Source organism: Gasterosteus aculeatus, chromosome 16 (assembly GCF_964276395.1).
Source record: "Gasterosteus aculeatus chromosome 16, fGasAcu3.hap1.1, whole genome shotgun sequence".
Classification (NCBI taxonomy): Eukaryota; Metazoa; Chordata; class Actinopteri; order Perciformes; family Gasterosteidae; genus Gasterosteus; species Gasterosteus aculeatus.
Window position 1 is genome coordinate 16,368,243 of NC_135704.1, and position 17,841 is coordinate 16,386,083.

General features: G+C 44.2%; 2 protein-coding genes across 6 annotated transcripts in view; both read left to right on the forward strand.

The window, feature by feature from the left end:
* Window positions 1-1,450: 1,450 nt before the first annotated feature.
* LOC120834050 (MAGUK p55 subfamily member 4) lies at window positions 1,451-12,752 on the forward strand. 3 transcript variants are annotated; one of them, XM_040201792.2, is made up of 21 exons: window positions 1,451-1,776; window positions 3,284-3,315; window positions 3,766-3,887; window positions 4,027-4,104; window positions 4,229-4,312; window positions 4,388-4,519; window positions 7,623-7,704; window positions 7,799-7,884; window positions 8,116-8,187; window positions 8,547-8,743; window positions 9,113-9,171; window positions 9,522-9,539; window positions 9,972-10,013; window positions 10,106-10,126; window positions 10,209-10,247; window positions 10,396-10,563; window positions 10,654-10,734; window positions 11,276-11,369; window positions 11,509-11,617; window positions 11,741-11,875; window positions 11,986-12,752. In XM_040201792.2, exons 2-21 carry the CDS (start codon window positions 3,306-3,308, stop codon window positions 12,169-12,171), a joined length of 1,815 nt encoding a protein of 604 aa, XP_040057726.2. In that variant the 5' UTR covers window positions 1,451-1,776; window positions 3,284-3,305; the 3' UTR covers window positions 12,172-12,752. The 3 variants fall into 3 exon arrangements, with proteins under 3 accessions (XP_040057726.2, XP_077946557.1, XP_040057727.2); XM_078090431.1 differs by having other exon boundaries at window positions 1,485-1,813; XM_040201793.2 differs by lacking the exons at window positions 7,623-7,704; window positions 7,799-7,884; window positions 8,116-8,187; ... (10 more) ...; window positions 11,741-11,875; window positions 11,986-12,752 and adding exons at window positions 4,818-5,106; window positions 5,587-6,794 and having other exon boundaries at window positions 1,485-1,776.
* A 166-nt stretch (window positions 12,753-12,918) lies between these two features.
* LOC120833950 (transmembrane protein 237A) overlaps window positions 12,919-17,841 on the forward strand; it is a 4,977-nt gene continuing 54 nt past the window's right edge. The window contains exons 1-11 of one of the 3 annotated variants that reach the window (XM_040201621.2): window positions 12,919-13,854; window positions 15,040-15,116; window positions 15,195-15,323; window positions 15,660-15,765; window positions 15,899-16,053; window positions 16,313-16,433; window positions 16,524-16,715; window positions 16,821-16,894; window positions 16,988-17,075; window positions 17,172-17,293; window positions 17,699-17,841. The exon at window positions 17,699-17,841 is cut by the window's right edge and continues 54 nt beyond it. In XM_040201621.2, the coding sequence (XP_040057555.1) occupies window positions 15,047-15,116; window positions 15,195-15,323; window positions 15,660-15,765; window positions 15,899-16,053; window positions 16,313-16,433; window positions 16,524-16,715; window positions 16,821-16,894; window positions 16,988-17,075; window positions 17,172-17,293; window positions 17,699-17,766 (1,125 nt within the window). In that variant the 5' untranslated portion in view covers window positions 12,919-13,854; window positions 15,040-15,046 and the 3' untranslated portion in view covers window positions 17,767-17,841. Of the gene's footprint in view, window positions 13,855-15,039; window positions 15,117-15,194; window positions 15,324-15,659; window positions 15,766-15,898; window positions 16,054-16,312; window positions 16,716-16,820; window positions 16,895-16,987; window positions 17,076-17,171; window positions 17,294-17,698 lie in introns of those variants that run through there. The other 2 variants (XM_040201620.2, XM_040201622.2) reach the window with 2 other exon arrangements.

A 17,841-nucleotide genomic window follows, 5' to 3' on the forward strand; every position in this document is an offset into this window, starting at 1 on the left:
ACAGGTCATGGAGCTGATTGAGAGACTTTAAAACACAGAGACGCTGCTGCCATTCGCGTCGTAGTTGCTCTCCACGCTCTCACTATAAAGTCAAAAAGAAATACATAAACATTTCAATTTTGTTTTGTTTACCTTGACCGCTGCTACCGTTGGGTCTGATGGCGGTGGCTTGGTTTCACATCTGGTTGGGTTGATCCGGGCCCGTGTGCCACAGCTCGTCTCTGAGAGGGGGAGAGGGGTTAACAAGACGCCGTTGGCCTTGTTCTTCGTCCTCCTCTTCGTCACTGACTCCAGACTGTCCAATTCCAGCCCAGCCACACAGCTGGCCTTCCTCACCGGCCCACAGTGAAGAGTGGTGGATGCTTCTGACCGGGGAAAGACCACCAGGGGCTTGTTGCACACAATACAATATAAAGAGTCTCCATTAGACAAATCCGTTTTGTTCCTTCCTGAAGGGGTCGTCAGTGTTTGTATGAGGCCATTAATTACGCTTCTTCTACCTGGAGCTCCTCTTTTTGTTTACCATCTGTTCTTTAGTTCTGATGATGAGCCTCTGATGATTTGCAATCAATTAGACGATTCAGAACTTTATGATATAAAGATAATCAGGCATCTTAAATTATAAGAAACCTGAAACTCTAAAACTAGTGATGCCGGAGTAAACCTATACAAGAAAAAGACACTATATATACTATATATATATATATGTAGAGTATAACTAACTTTATTTTTTAATTTTCCGGTTTCCACCTGCTCTCCCTTTAGCTTTAACAGAAAATATGAACATTAGTGAATTACTTTGTGTGTGTGTGTGTGTGTGTGTGTGTGTGTGTGTGTGCATGTGTTAGTCAAGTAGTTTACGATGATTTCTTTTTATCAGTGCAACGTTGTCATTTTGCAATAATGAGAAACGAAAATTACACTTTCAGCGTTTTCTAAACATATTTTTTTATTTCTTAAGCCACTATAATATTTTATGTAGTTTTACAAAAACACTTGTTTTTGTATCTGAGCAGTTATTTCAACGGGAGGAATTGTTCCTGCACTTGTTTGATATTTTGTTGAAAGACCTGCACAGGAACATGGATCCTTTTCCGGTTGTCATGGTTGTTTTTTTACGAGTCTGTGGCGTCTTTCACTCTGTCTCTGTTTCTTAAGGATCAGTGTTAATCCCCGAGGAGCTGACCCAGTGACCAACCTTCTGTGATAACCCCCAACACACACACACACACACACACACACACACACATACGCAGTTGATAATGGATGACCTCTGGAAGAGATGTTGCAACAGGGTTTAATAAACCATATCTGCTATTGTTGCCCTCTTAACACTGTGTTGCCTGCTGTTGCTGAGCTTGTCTGACCTTCTGCATGTGTGTGTTTGTGTGTGTCCGTGTGTGTGTGTGCGCTGAAAGCAGCAAAGAGTTAAGAAGCTTAACCTGTTGTAGAAGTACTTAAAGCGAGTGAAAGAGCGAGTTAATGATAGAAAGACGGAACAACGCAATGAAAGAGTGAGGAGCGCATCGAAGACAAAGATGGAGTGAGTGAGTGGACGTGTGAGGGAAAGAATACAATTAAACAAAAAAACAGAAGGAAGCAAAGAGAAAGAGGGATAGAGACACAGAGATAGGTTTTTGGATTAGAGAGGATTAATGTCTGTAGTGGTTTGGTAGTAGAATTCACGTCAGTCACCACTGGCTGCTGATTCAGTTCAGCTCAGAATTCACACACTGAAACATCAGCGGACCAGAGGAAGGCGAGGACGAAGAGGAGGTGAGCTGGTCTCATTTCAGAGACTTTCTTTGACTGGGTGGGTTAGATTGTTGATGACTGAAGTTGGGCCAGCAGCTCCGTGAGGCTAAAATGCTAATATTGGCATGCTAACAGGGAAATGTTTGTCTGGTATGATGTTTACCATCTGAGTTGTATGCCGGTCACATTTATAACTGGAAGAGTAAATTACGGCTGAGGCCTATTAGAATGTCATTAGTTTGGCTGGTCATGAATCACAGTACTGGAAATTCTCCTCTTACTATTTATATACAATATTTTGTCGATCGACCCAATAGGTGCAGTGAGAAAAAGAAAAATACTGTTTGTACCTTCGATAACAATTTTCAACCAAGGATTTGGTTGAAAACCAAATTTCAGGATTTAATCCACTCTGCCACCTATAACATAAGCTTTTTTTCACCTTCACTTCACAAACATGTATTATTTTGTTCTGATTTAGGGAAAAAATGAATGTCAGAGCTGAAACAACTGAAACTGAAACAAAATAGAGAACTTTCAAGGTTTCAGTTTATTAACTGTGGAGTTTGCTTTCTAACTTCGGAGACCTTTTTCAAAATAGCTGGATTTAACTTTTGCAGTGCTCAATAAATATGCATCAATAGTTTAGCATTTAGGAAAACCACAACTTTCTGTAATTGGCGAAACAGAATATTAAATAAAAGAGACAAATAATTATTTAAAATGTATGCAAAAGGCTGGTTTAAAACCACAAGCCGATACATCTTGATCTTAACAACAATGTTGTTTACGTGTATTATTTCTATGTATTAATTACTGCTGGATTCCAACGGGGTTGTGGATAGTGCTTCCTAAGTGAGTTGTTCCTTTTTACAAAAATAATTAGTTAAATATGTGTTTTCACTCATCTCATCCCTCTTACTTTAGGAAAAAGTCAGATACAAAAGTTTCAGACAAATTTATTGTTACATTACACTCATGTATTGCACTCAGTCAGAGTCGGTAATGTTGTATAACCAAAGGGAACGGTCCACGCTTATATAACTATGAGCTCCTGTGAGGTGCGCTCAGATGACGTTCGATGACTTTGGGATCCGGTTAAAGCATTTGCAGAGTAACTGGAAACGGAAGCTGCTCCAATGAAGAAGCTAAAGAGGAGACGAAACAATAAGGAAGTACCGAAATAACACAAGTTGGTCTTAAGAAGTTAGTTTTTGTCTTTGATCTGCTCTTCTGAGAAATGTTGAAGAAATCTGTTAAGAAAACAAATCGTCCTCACTCTCGAAGGAAAATCACGCGGCGGTTTTATGATGCTGAGAGCCAATCCTGATGACAGTAGTGGTGCATGCAGTTTTTTCTTAATTATGACATTGCCACTGATATGTACATGAATTTATTTTGCAATTAATAAAAAAAACGTAAATAACAACATTGATGTCACTTGTTCAATGTTTTAATGAATGACCCTGTTGCATTAGACAACAGTAGGATTTTCATATTAATAGTTTTTTTACCTTATTTTTTCCAGTAAAAACAACAAGAGACAAGCAATGGAGGATGGTGAGAAACACACAAACTCACACTCACACACACATATATATATATATATATATATATATATGTATGTATATACATCTGACCTTTATGATATAATTTATTTATTGTATTTGTCTGAATTAATCCTTAACATGAGTCAAAATCAAAGGGGGGAGGAGGGGGTCAGCTTCTATTTAATTGTCACACAGAACCTAATTCAGTTGGTATTAGTGTTTCTCTCCAGGGTCACGACTCCTTGGGTGCAGTTAATCCGATATGGCCCAAACGTGTCTGTTTCTCACCCGTTGGGAGAAACTTTCGGCCCTTCGGATCTGCAGAGATGTTACAGAATGTTCTGTGATCTGTATCACTGTTCTGTGAGAATAACTTCCAAAAGGTCAGCGTTGTCTGCCCTCAAACAGCAGGGCAATCATTTCTCTTTGTGTGTGTGTGTGCGTGTGTGTGTTTGTGCAGGGGTCACTGAGATGCTGTCCGATGTGGTGCAGGACGTCAGTCATGCGGTCTGCAGAAACATTTATGGTTCTCAGGTCCTCCATGAACTGCTGAGCGCACCGTGGCTGCACGCCCTGCTGAAGGTACGACCTGACCCAACGAACGCCGCACTAAAGCGCACGCACACGCACACAAACACACACACACACACACACACACACACACACACACACACACCAGATGTGTCAAACAACAACCTCATTTCCTGTTTTGTTGCTCTAGATTTATGAGAGGCTGTTGCAGTTCGAGAGGTCAACCCCAACACCCGTTCTGCCTTATGCCTCAGGGCTCTCACTTGAGGTTGATACACACACACACACACACACACACACACACACACACACACACACAAGTGCCTGGCATCTTCTGGAGTGTTCGTACCTGTATTACTCTCTGACTTTCTTTCTCCCTGCCTGTCCATCAGATCCTGACTACATTACAGAATGTCCACGTTCCCTCCGCTGAGGCCAGAGAGCTCTACAGCCTCCTCAGCTCACCACACATCCAGGTGTGTATCGCCCACGCATGAGCTCCTGCAGAACTTGTACTGGGTGCTCGGTTCTAAAACACACCTTCCTCTCAGGCCCTCCTATCATCTCACGACAGTGTAGCCCAGTCAGACTATGGACCGGTTCTAGCGCCTCTGCCTGATGAGATGCCCGAGGGTGAGGAGGCCATGAGGATCGTTTGTCTGGTGAAAAACAACCAGCCGCTGGTGAGACATTCCAAGATGTTTTACTTAACTAAAAGTAGCATCAGTGTAAAAATGAAATGTAACAAGTACAAAGTCCTGCATCAAAACTCTTTCTCAAGTACAAATGTACTATTATCATGTGAACACATATAGAGGGTTCGTTGTACTAAGTTGAATATCACTGCCATGGTTTGTGGGAACCACACTAAGACCATAAGGACAGATTTAAGTAGAGGTGTGGATTTGAAACTGCCTCACAGATAATTAATACGATTTCAAGTTGTGAGAAGGGGTCTTTCATTGTCTTCTGTTCACAAAGAACAGAGGAAGTGTAGGAGACGGAGTACGAGGGATTCGTGGCGGTTGGAGCAGCCTCCACCGCCTCACATTGGACCGCCTCGTCCCCGGAAGGGGGGCTTGGTCGGGAGAGGAGCTTAAAGCGACTGAAAGCGAAGCCAGGCCCTTCTCCAGGGGTGGAAAGTCCCGTCCTTTTCTCCCCCGCTACGAGTCGACGGGAAGCTGCTGTTTGCGTCCACAAACCGCGGAGCTTTGGAAGAAAGGTCTCCACCAATCAGCTCCTTCTGTCTTTAGCCCGACCCCCTGCCCTGGTAAGAGGAGGAGGCCTGTCAATTAATGCAATCATCAAGCATCCATTCTTTTTTGGATCTGTCTTTTAAGACGACCAATCGCCATATTGTGAATATAGCAGACGGCGTATTTATCAGGAATCACAGTAATATCACCAAATAACGACTGAATACCGCTGATGATGCTTGATAAATACAGGCTGAATGTTAATACCACACATCATCGGGTTCTATCCTTCATCTGTTTCTGCATTTGCAAAGACCATCTTTGGTTCATTCAGAAAAGGTTGAAAGGTGACAAGTTCATCATTCATTGAGCATCTTTTAAATTACATGCTTACATGCTTATGATCATCAATCGTCATCTGATCACCATCCACCTTTTTCTTCTGACCCTCCTTTGGCTCCTTTTTTACCTGCTCCTGCGCTGCTATTTTCTTTCAATAAAGTATATTTCTGTTGCCGCTTTTTTCTTGTCATCTTCCGCCTGCCAACATGGAGGTGCATTTTTAGAGAAATCTAATCACAACCAGGGAGAAGGTGCCTCTACTGGAGGGAGCAGTGATGACTACGCCTACCCTCCTCCTCCAGTCCCGGTTCACAGTCTGAGCTTTCCCAATTCCCCCGTCTTTTACAAAAAGGGGACGGCGGCGGGACGCTCGAGGAACGTCCCGACACCCGGCAGGAGCCCCTCTTGTTCTGGGATGAACCCACTCATAGCGCACACAGCACCCTCCAGTCCTGCCTCCCGTCGCTCCGCTCCGCCAACCGCTGGCATGGGACAGGGGTTTCAAACTCCATCTCATAACATTCTCCAAGGATGTCCTCCGAGTCATCCATCGACGGCACACCAACAATCCCAACCGGCACGGAACAGGCAGGAGCATCCAGAGCTCACCGCACAGCGCAGCATGGAGGAACTCAGGTCCGCCGTCCAGACGGTGGCCGCCAGCGCCAAGCACGGCGCTCGAGACGTCCGCCATCTCGGCCAAGAGATGGTGGCTGCGGCAGAGATGATCACCGACGGCGTGGGAGAGAACGCCCAGGCGCTGAACCTGCTGGCCGAGGTGGTGGACAAGCTGCAGGGCCTCATTGTGGCCGGCAAACACACGGAGGTGAGGCCTCCGCGAACGCCCAAACGGGGGACTCCTCCCCCACCTCCTCCAAGGGTCTCCTCGATGTCTCCGAAAGACGTCCGCAAACTTCCCACGCCTTACCAAACGCACCTCCCGTCCTCGTCCTCGTCTTCTTCTTGCTCTTCTTCGTCTTTGTCTGCGGGGGTCAGTTCCAAACCGGACGGCTTCGCAACATCGAAGAGACCCCAACGAACGAACGGAGGCTCCAAAAGAACGGTGGTGACCTTTGGTGCGACCCAAAGGGAAGGTCGGAGTGGTAGTAACGGACAGGTGAGGCTCAGCCACGGAACAGTCTCGAGAGCTCCCCTGGGGGAGCGACGAGATGGGAACGGCACAGGGGGCTTGACAAACAAGACCAAAAGAAAGAAGAAGTAGGGCTGAAAACGAACTCCTTGTTGGCTGAGGTGTTGGAGATGGACTCTGAAACTACATCAGAATTTGGACCCAACTATTAGTTTGAGGAAGAAAGTTCACACCAGAGGCCGACTGACTGCAACAACAAACACTTTTGAGAAACAGTGTTTTTTACATCGCTGGATTTATCACTGGAGGGGAAAAGCAAAATATTTGAAGGTACCAAAAAATGTACATCTCCTCTTCAATCCAGCTACACTTAAAACCATTATCGCCTGTCTTTTTTATTCTAGTTGTTCTTGTCACCGCATCCAATAGTTTGAGCCTTTCTTATCTTAATTTGCCTCTAAATAGTTGAGGGAAGTCCAGGCCTATCGTTTCATCGTTTCATTCACAATTCAATGGGAAAGTAGTGGCAGAGAAAAGTGCATCACCATCAGTCTTTAGTGGCAGTTGGGTGAATCTGATCAATGTCCTTACGTTATTATGAATGAGTCTTTGAGTCAAGTTTGAATATCCAAAGAATCCAGAGTGAGAAAGACGTGAGCTTACCAGACCTCTGTAGTTCATCTCCGCTGCAGGCCGGAGGCTTCAGGCTACTTTAGCCACTGTTAACTGTCAGAGGAGGATTTACAATGTGAGTAATTTATACACCAGGTTTAAACAACAAGAACATATGAAATAACAGAAAGCTGATATCTATCTGTTTGTGCTTCTCAACTTTGTATTCCAAGTTGTTAAAGTAGGGCAACCGTAAGTGACATCAGTGACAATGTTAACTTACTAATGTTAGCATTTAGCTCCTACGAACAGCCTCATAACATTACATAATCCCTCTTAATAGTGACATCCTAGTTTAACTTTGCCAGTGCAAGTGTTCAGATACTTTACTAATACTATACTATGTTGCCTTCATCCCATCCTCCATTTGTATCCTTCACAAATTACACTCCTCTCTGTTTGTACAGAGCTGCACTAAGACTTGTTCATTGCTGCTTCTGTAGCCGTTAGAGGTTGTTCAATTTGGAACTATTGTCTGTATGTCAGGGGGCAACGATAAGGAGGGACGAGGACACGGGGGAGATCTACATCGCCAGGGTGATTCACGGAGGACTGGCTGACCGCAGCAGTAAGCTAAATATGTATTAAATATAACGCGCAATAACGCAGATAGAATAAGACCAGAATGTGCAAAATCATGGCCTAATCTGTACGTTTCCCAGGACTCCTCCATCCTGGTGATCTGTTAGTGGAGGTAAATGGAAACCCTGTGGTGGGTCTGGAGCCAGAACAGATCATCCAGATACTGGTAGGAAATCTGAGGGAAAAATAAATATAACAATATTGAACATTATAAAGCCCAAAAGTGGTAGCCCAATCGGTAGGTATTTTTCATTTTAATTTGTAGTAATGATGCAAAAACTATCCGTGCACGATGCTGAAAATGGCTCCTGAGTGGTTTTTGAAAGTGCTCCTACTTGTGCTCACCGTCTGATTATCAAAACAATCAGTTTTTGATCCGTTTTTGCTGTATTTGCAGATAAATTCCCAGGGAACGATCCTGTTCAAAGTCATTCCTGAAAAAGCTCAAAGCAACAGCGGACAGAAATCGGTGAGAAATCCTCAGATGGTGGAGGAAATACTTTTTCTAAAAGTACAAATAGATTAGTGTAAAAATACCATCTTTCAAGTTCTGCATTCAAAATCCTACGTGAGTAAGAGTACATAAGTATTATCAGCTGTGCAGTGTGACATGATATCCGATTCCATCTTACATTATGAGACATTCAATAATTTCCCCTCTTTTGGCCTCACGGCTTTATTTAAATGAAAATACCTGGGAGAAGTTTTCAGGCCGTCTCTTTGATGGAACCGCTAACATCTCATGTACACCTGGATTGAAAAGATGGTGAAAAGTGATGTTTGAACCTGGGAGATTTCTGTTAACCTCCCTCTCTTTGTGTGTGTCAGGTATATATGAGAGCACTGGTGGACTACTCCCCCTTGCAGGACTCCTCCATCCCCTGTCCCGATGCAGGGATGGCGTTCAGCCGAGGAGACCTGCTGGAAGTGGTCGACCAGTCGGACGCACACTGGTGGCAGGCCAGGAAGCTCCCGTGCTCCACTTCCTGCGCTGGTCTGATTCCCTCTGCCGGCATGCTGAAGAGGTGACGCCTCACGCACCCTGAATGTGGACCCTAATCTGGTTTCATCATCCCCCAACAAATCTTTTTTTTAATATGCATTCAGCCTTCATGTAATTAATATGAAAATGAAATCCTGATTCAACTCCCTCCATACAACATACTGAACCGATTCAAACGTTTAAACAAATAAAACAAGAAAAAATAAATGGAACTTAGGATAAAATAAATTATCATTAGCATCACAAGGCAAAGTGACTGAGGGTTAAATATTGAAATGAATGAATCGATGCAGCTTTATCTAATATCAGGCAACTAAACTCTGTATTCTCTCATGAAACAAGTTGTTTGATGCTGTATCTGAAATGTATTGTGTATCATCCCTCTCTGCAGTAAACAGAGGGAACAGTGGTGGTGTCAGCCGTTACAGGTTCATACCTGCATCAGACCCTGTGAGCACTCACCATTATCATCTCTAACATTTGTGTGTAGCAGTAGTATCTGGGCTGGCTACGGTTTATTCCCCTAGTTATAACATTATTATTAATAACATTGTATTAATATTAGAAGATATAAATGTTTAAAAGTTATAGAGTAGTTTATTAAGTTTTGCACAAAAGCACAAAATACAAGATATGAGGGTAATATTAGCATTAATAGATGCATGCACCACATTGTTAAACAGGTGTTTGAACATACGACACAGAAGAACTACCTTTGAAAGCACAGCGTGTACATTGTGAACGTGACTTTAAAGCAACAAAGAAGTCTTTGACAAGGTTTCTTTTCCGTCTGTCCTCAGTGACTTACGATAATAACGGTGAGTGAGAGCGACGTTCGCTCAACGTCTCCGCTTTTCTTTCATTAAAACAGTTGATCCAATAGTTTAGCATCTGTTTGTGTGACTTAGGTTTCATTTAGTAGGTTTGTGACTATATTGAAAATCTGAGTATTACAGTAAGTCTGTCATGAATCATGAGTCAAGGGGCCGTACTGTGCAGGTGTTACAGCGTGTTTATATTTCTTTATCCGTCGAGGGGACACTAATTTATTAAAACTGACCTGAATTGACCCCTGCTGTACTGTACTGTAAAGTTAATATGTGTGGGCTTGATCATTATCACTAGTAAACCTCATACACATACAAATGTCTGTACCTGGGATGCATAGCAATGATTTGTGTAATATATATATACTATACTATAGACTGACAATATCATTTCAAAAGTATCGTTTTTTTAATATATTCCAGAGAAAGATCAAATTCAATCTGACGAGAAACGCACCGCTACAGGTAAGACACGTCTGACACCATGATGAAGACATGATACTTGGTTTATGAATGCTAAAAAGAACCATAATCCCGGGTTTTCTTCATCTCCACAGAACTGGAACAAATCTACTTTGGTAGGAGTTTATTTAGGCGTCACAGCAGAATGTTTGTTTGTGTTTGCAGTGAGTGAAGAGTTTTTCTGTTCTCTTCCTCCAGAGAAGGCTGACTCGGATATTTCGGATGGGATCTACCTAGGTAACAACCATTTACATATTTACCTAATACATTTTCCAATTTGATGAGACTTTATATGGAGTAAACACACATTCATTTCTCCACCTAATTCCTGAGAGAGTTTAGTTCATAAAAAATGCTGTAACTGTGAATGAATTGTCTCCACCAGCTGGTTTCCGTCAGAGTTTCCGTCTCTGGAGGAGGACGTCCTACAGAAAGAGACGGCAGTCCTGCACCTCCTGCGCCCCCAACACCAGTGCCTACTCCACCCCCTACGAGGAGGTGGCGTTGTACCAGCGCCCCCCGCAGGAGGACCACCGCCTCATCGTCCTCCTCGGTGAGACAGGATTCTTTAAATTACAGTATTTCATTTTTACATTGTGCCACAATATTCACTGTGTAACAAATACATGTTTTGGGCGTTTAGGTGCTACAAGAGTTGGAGTGAATGAACTGAGGAAAAGACTCATCAAACTGAACCCTTCAACCTTCCAGGGACCCGTACCGCGTACGTGCCCTCCACCAATCTAATGCATTCATATATAAAGGGTTTTCATAAAGATGAATTACTGTTATACAGTGTGTGTGTGTGTGTGTGTGTGTGTGTGTGTGTGTGTGTGTGTGTATGTGTGTGTGTGTGTGTGTATGTGTGTGTGTGTTATGGTGACAAGAGGGAACCTTGAATTAAGAAAAGACACAGCCGCAAAAATCATGTGTTTTCTTATTGTTCTTCATTCATAATGTCACATGGAATATGTGATATGTAAAAGAGCATGGAATCAAAGAAAAGAAGATACATGCGACTTAAAATACAAAAATAAAAAATAAACCAATTTTTAGATTCTATTGCAGCAAAATATGCGGTAGTTCCACATAAATGTTGGCAACGAAACTAAGTCCTTGGTTATGTTGTCAGTCAGGAAGCCAGCTATGTGTATGACTGAATATATATCTATAGTCAAGATTATGAACCAGTACTACCTCATGACCGTTCTGTCTCTTTGCGTATAAACCTGTGAGTCTTGATTGGCTGTCGCCCTGTTTTGCAGACACCACTCGCCCAATCAGAGCAGGGGAGGAGACAGGAAGGGAGTACCACTTTGTCACCAAAGAGCTGTTTGAGTACATGGTTTGTAACCACAGGTGGGCCTCTCCTGAATGTTTTTTCATTATTATCGGGATATACCTTGGTTATTTGACTTCAGTGTAAATGCATGTTTGCTACACGGACAGCTGGATTTGAGACCGTGCCTCTGTCGTGTGCGTGTTGTCGTGTGCTCAGGTTTGTGGAGTATGGGGAGTATAAGGGGCACCTGTATGGGACCAGCACTGATGCTATCGATGAGGTCCTCAAACGAGGACGGATGTGCATCCTCGATGTCGAACCACACGTGAGTTCCACCAAGAAGGCCGTCACTAATAACTACGATTCGCTTATTTCCTTGACGCGTTGATAGTTTGATCATTGGACTAAATCAAGGTGATCAGCAGACGTGTTGATTTTTTGTCGTCAGAGCATCCAGCCGCTGAGGACGGGTAAACTGAAGCCCTACGTGATCTTCATCAAAGCTCCCAGTCTGGACAGGCTGAGACAAACGCGGAGAAACGCCCGAATCATCACCAACTGCTCTGTCAACAGAGCGTTCACAGTAAGGCCTCCGACAACATCAATGCCAGACGACACAAATATTACAGGTGACGGCGCCAGGTGGAGAAAGATAGAGGTGAAAATGTAGAGCCTGTGTTTCCATTCGTGCAGGAGGATGACTTTGTGGAGCTGGAGGAGTCGTCCCGGCTGATGGAGGCCAAGTACAAACAGTTTTTCGACGAGGTTCTGGTGAACGACGATCTGCAGCACGCCTGCGTGCAGCTCTGCTCCATCCTCCAACGAGCGCAGGACGAACCACAGTGGATACCCGTCAGCTGGAGCCGGGCGGAGGAGTGAAAGGGGAGACGACTGTGGGGCCGAAAAACTACGAGTGAGAATATGAAAAGAAAAGAGTGAGGGAGCATAAACTGGGGTGCAGATGAGCGGAAGAGGGGTGTGATGATGGGGAGCTTTTTTATTCATTTTTTTTGTGCTTTGGTATTTCCACCAAATCAATCAAATGGCATTGAAATGTTAGTTAATGCAAATCTTTCTCAAGTAGGAATTGTGATATGAAGCATGTTTTTCAGAGCACTGACGACCTCTACTGTCTCTTTTGATTCTTCCTCAGTGTTGGCAGGTCGCAGGCTCTGAGAGCAGCTACTAGCAGCTCGATTAATACTGAATAATAACAATTAAGGATGACTGTCACTCAGTTTTATGTCCTGTGCCAGCGTGAGGCCCTCCGAGAAAGATGTGTGACATCTGGATATACAGATTAAATTCAGTTGATTAAACAAGCTTCAATAACTGCTGAGGCACCTCACCTGCAAACTCTAAACCCTGACGTTTGCAAAGGATATGTAGGGTATTGTTTCGGAATAAAAGTGAACATGTACATACGTGAGGTTGTGTCCTAATAAAAGATCAAGATGCAATCATGCGGGTGCATTTATTCCCCCCCCCTCCCACGCCCTCTCGTCCTCTCTCCCTCTCTTTGTCTCTCTGTTGTAGAGTTAATCTTCTGCAGGACAGCTGTAGCTCAGCCGATTTAACGGAAGGATTAGAGTCTTCTCACTGAACCTTTCAGCTTTACTGTCATCTATACAAACGCACGGTGTTACCCACGGTAACAAATAACATGACGCGTGACCGGATAACACAGGAAATTTACTGGAAATACTCAAGTACCTCCACATTTGTACTTAGTTCTTTGATAAATGTTCTTGCTCTCGACCACTGATATTTTAGCTCTGTGCTTTTCAGACTATTTAATGTACCTGTGTTTGTAGACATAGGGGATGAACTCCAGTTGTTCTTGGAGGGAGTGATATGGTTTTATTAAACTGACCTAAACTAACCAATTTTGGGCAGTTCAGGACAGAGCAGATCCCAAGACGACACCAGTAAATTCTAAACCCGGACAGACTTCTTCCAAGTACTATGCTGCATTAACTACTAAAGAGATTAATCCTGGCATGTGTCATCCTATTGTATTGTATTTGTATTAATACATTCTCACAATTTAGCCAGTGAATTGTACCTTTTCTTTGCCACAACTAAAAAAAAAATCACCTTTTGGATGAAAATTGATATCTGAAATATTTGAAGGAAATCAGTCAATCAGAAAAACATCAGTCGAATAATCCTGCCAATGTGTGAGTGAGGAGCGGTTGTATTTGTTGACAGGAGAGCACAGCGAGGGATTATTAGCCTCCGTGGCCACTTCGGAGCTCCACCAGCAGGTGACCTCACGTCTGATGGACCAACCACAGAGGTCCCACAGGCGGCCACGGCTCAGCACATGACCCACCTGCCGCTCTAAGACCCGAGAGTCTTAAAGCTCGCCGTGCCGTCGGCCTCGCTTCCCCCCCTTACTTTCGGATTCAGCCGTGCATGTCTAAAAGATTCTAAAGTGAACCGGCCCTCTTTGGTTCACCTCTTGGGATTTAACGAGAGCAGCTCGATAAGATCCGAGACCGAAGGGGGCGACGGCGATAGTCTGTTTCTTCTGAGCCGCAGAACAAGTCGGCTGCACAGGTGAGCACTGAAGCTAATTCAAGGGAAAACACCTGTAAATACCTTTTTAGAAAATATGCTTGGCATAGAGATTGTTCCCCTTTTGTGTCTAAATACCAAGGATTGCATTAGCATTTCATTTTACTTTATTTTATTACTTGTGCACTGCTGTCTTGTCTATTGTCACACTGTCTACTGTCACGCACCAACCGCCAAGACAAATTTCTTGTATGTTTGGCATATTTTGGTAATAAATGTTTCCTGAGGATGTCCCACTGCATGGAGCCCGATTGTGCAGGTTTCAGGCAATTTTGCTTTTCTGGCTATTAGGACCCGCAATGCAAAAGGCAGCGGATACATGAGCGTGAGGGTCAAAGTTCAAGGTTCCATGTTAAGACGGGGTAGTGTGTCCAAATTACATTCTGTATGCAACAGTAAACACTTTGAAAGAGCAGCTATAATGAACAAGTTAAGGCCTTGAACCACATGGGGTTACTTTTCAAGACAGAGACTGATATCGTAAAAGAAATACATACTTTATCCAAGGGTTCACCAAGACGAATGGAATAATTTAAAACAGAAAACAATTGTGTAGAACAACTGTATTGTTCGGCCGAGGCAGGGAATGTGTATTAGGCCCCTTCTCAAGAGAATTTAACTTTCCACCATTTTATCACTTTAGAAAATCATAGTTTCTGTGGTTTGATCCCCACCTCATCTTCCTCAATGTTAAATTGTCCCTGAGCCAGACACCGATGCCCAAATTTGGAGTTAAGTAAGCTCGAGATGAAAGTATCAAATGGCCAAATGTCAAGTAATGTCACGTTTCAGTTGAGTGTGAACAAGAACTGAGAAAACTACAGTTTAAACCCAGAATGCAGGTTACTTTGGTTCCAGAGTCGACGTACCAACTGGCAGCCAGAAACGCTGACATAATGCACTGTCCGGTCTCCTGCTGGATTACAAAGCAGAACTCTCTTCAGGTGACTCTCTGCGGTTGGTTTCCTGGAGCCTCGTTCCACCGGCTGTCCGCAAAGCTCAGGCTAAATCCAATTATCTCAAACGGGCGTCAGACGCAGCCACCGCCAGATCCCGTTAAACGTCAATTACCCGACCTAAATACCCCAACCTCCGGACCTGGATAAAAGATCCGGCGGATGGATCTTATTCACAGGGGATGTTCTGAACTGTTTGACGCCGTCACAGGGAAACCATGCCGACCGCCAAGAGCAAGAAGAAGAAGCCAAAGAAGGAGACCTTCGATGCGGAGGAGCCGGGGGAAGGTGAGAGGAGGCGCCTGCAGCTCCGCACCGTCTTCTGTTCTCTTCTGTTGGGTTTTAACGTAGTTTGTTCCTCAACAGTTGGTGTGGAGGTGGAGATGGAGGAAGTGACCAATAGAAGCCACTCTGTCAGCAGAGACCCGTTGACCCCGGAGCCGCACGATCCAGCACCACAGAAGAAGAAGAAAAAGAAGAGGGCGTTTACTATAGGTCAAAACAATGCATCATTACTATTATTTGTATTTTTACGGTATTTGACAGTTGTTACTGTTGGAATTAAATGTTCACATGATAAATTCAGAGGATCATAAATGTTACCACATCATCTTAGATCCACATTTCATCCATCCAGTAGTTTTTGAGATATTTTTGTTTTATTTTGTAGATAAAACTGATTTGAACAATAACGTTTACAGCAGACACATGATGCAGAAAAAAAGAATGATTGAGAAGGTTTAAGATATTAAATGTAGAGCTGACTTTCAGTAATGTGCATTGTTTAATTACAGCAATGGCTTTCTCGTTGTTCTGCTCTGCTTCGTTCAGATCAGGAAGCAGAGAACGCCGACGTGCCGAATGGTAACATGGCCGAGCCCGACATGGACGGAGAGGAAATGACATCTGCTGTAAGCAGGAGGACAAAAAGGAAGAAGTGAGCTTAATGAGTTATGAGGAATGTTGAACGGATGATGAAAAAGTTACTGAGTTATTCCTAGGGGAAGTTGTGTATATGTATGTTTGCTTTCCTTTGGAGAAAACTCCTCTGCCCTTAAACCCCGCGGCAGGAAGGCCAAGGCGGCGGAGCACCACAACAGTGACCTGGTGGTCGAGGACGACGACATTACCACAGACGCCCAGTCCCCGATCCCCCAGCATTCCCTGTTCTCCGCCCCGCACGGACACAGCCAGCCGGTCGGCAAAGTCTTTGTGGAGAGAAATAGTGAGTGTGAAAGAAAAAAAACAAAGCAGGAAAGGTGAACTCATTAAGAGCCAGGTGTGTCTGTAACGTCTGTTGGGATTCTGTAAATGCAACTAACAATTGGAGACAAGCTATATTATAGTTGGACCTTATTAAGAAATCATGGAAAAGCGTATTGGTGTGTGCCTGTGTGTGTGTGTGTGTGTGTGTGTGTGTGTGTGTGTGTGTGTGTGTGTGTGTGTGTGTGTGTGTGTGTGTGTGTGTGCGTGCGTGTGTGCAGGGCGTTTCCAAGCAGAGCGAGTCGAGCAGCACCGACACTCGGAGCTGATGGACGACTACCTGGACCCCAGGCAGATCTGGAACACCAGAGACGTCGCGTTGAGGGTCCACAGTGGCTTCAGGTGTGCACACGCACACATGTACACCATAAGACACCTCCTTACTTACATGTTGTGTGTGTGTGTGCGCGTGCGTGCGTTCCCCCTCTGCAGGGTGGTCGGACTGTTCTCTCACGGTTTCCTGGCCGGCTACGCGGTGTGGAACATCATAGTTGTGTACGTGCTGGCAGGCGAGCAGATGACCACGCTGCCCAACCTGCTGCAGCAGTATCACCTCCTGGCCTACCCGGCTCAGTCCCTGCTGTACCTGCTGCTGGCCATCAGCACCGTGTCGGCATTCGACAGGTCAGAGGATCTCTGCGTCTGTGTGTGTGTGCATAGACTTATAAACACCAAGAACAATTAAGTTGAATTTGTGACCGACAGCTCTATGTTTGTTCTCCCCTGCAGGGTGAACTTAGCCAAAGCCTCCATGGCGCTGAGAGGCTTCCTCACGCTGGATCCTGCCGCTCTGGCTTCTTTCCGTAAGTGACGCGAGACAAAGAGGACGACTTTGGACGAAGACGATGATGACATATTCCAGCAAAAAAGCAAAAACTGTTTTTCTCTGTGCTCAGTGTACTTCATAGCCCTGATCCTGTCCCTCAGTCAGCAAATGACCAGCGATCGCATCAACCTCTACCCTACAGCCAACGAGACTCTGTGGTAGGAACCCGTAGTGTATTCCGTACTGCGCCGTATTCTACCATATTCTAATGTTCAAGTAATGTTCTGCGTTGTACTTCCTCGCTCCTCCTCCAGGCCTCCGGGTTCAGAGCAGCAGATCCTGCGGCCGTGGATCGTCGTGAACTTGGTGGTGGCGATGCTGGTGGGCCTGTCCTGGGCTGTCGTCTCCACCCGGCCCGACGTAGACTACACAGAAGGTGGGTGGAGATACGGTGCTGTGCATTACTGACAATTTAAATCAAAGCAAATTCAAGATATGTATGATGACGTGCACACTAGAGGTATTAGAAGAGGAAACCCCACTGTGGTTAATGTTGTAGAATTAATTAATAGCTGTGCGATTATATCATCTCCCACATTATTGTGAATCCAAATTTTAATAGTATTCTTTAAGTCTAAAGCAAGACTTAATAGTGTAAATATTTTGTTAGACCAGCCCATCGCCAGGGTCAGGATGAAGATGCACACCATCATCTTTGTCATTCTAGATTGTTTTAAATTGATTGGATGTTTACTAATTTACCACTTTCATCTTATGATTACTAAAGTTGTTTAGTGTGGTTTACCAATGATTGATGTGACGGTTTGGTTTTTCTTTGCAGAGTTTTTGATGTCAATGGAAGTGGAGGCCTTCCCAAGAGGAGATGAGACGGTTGACATCCCCGTGTGAAAGCCCTGACTGTCCGTCCGCCTCAGTTACCCCGTTCATTTAATGTTTTTGTACAAAACGTCATCTAGCACTTTA

What these genes read in the sequence shown, in the direction of transcription:
- LOC120834050 (XM_040201792.2), top strand. An exon ending in TGAAAAACAACCAGCCGCTG is followed by an intron (nt 4,520 to 7,622) that starts GTGAGACATTCC and finishes TCTGTATGTCAG; the next exon opens with GGGGCAACGATAAGGAGGGA. An exon ending in GCAACAGCGGACAGAAATCG is followed by an intron (nt 8,188 to 8,546) that starts GTGAGAAATCCT and finishes TGTGTGTGTCAG; the next exon opens with GTATATATGAGAGCACTGGT.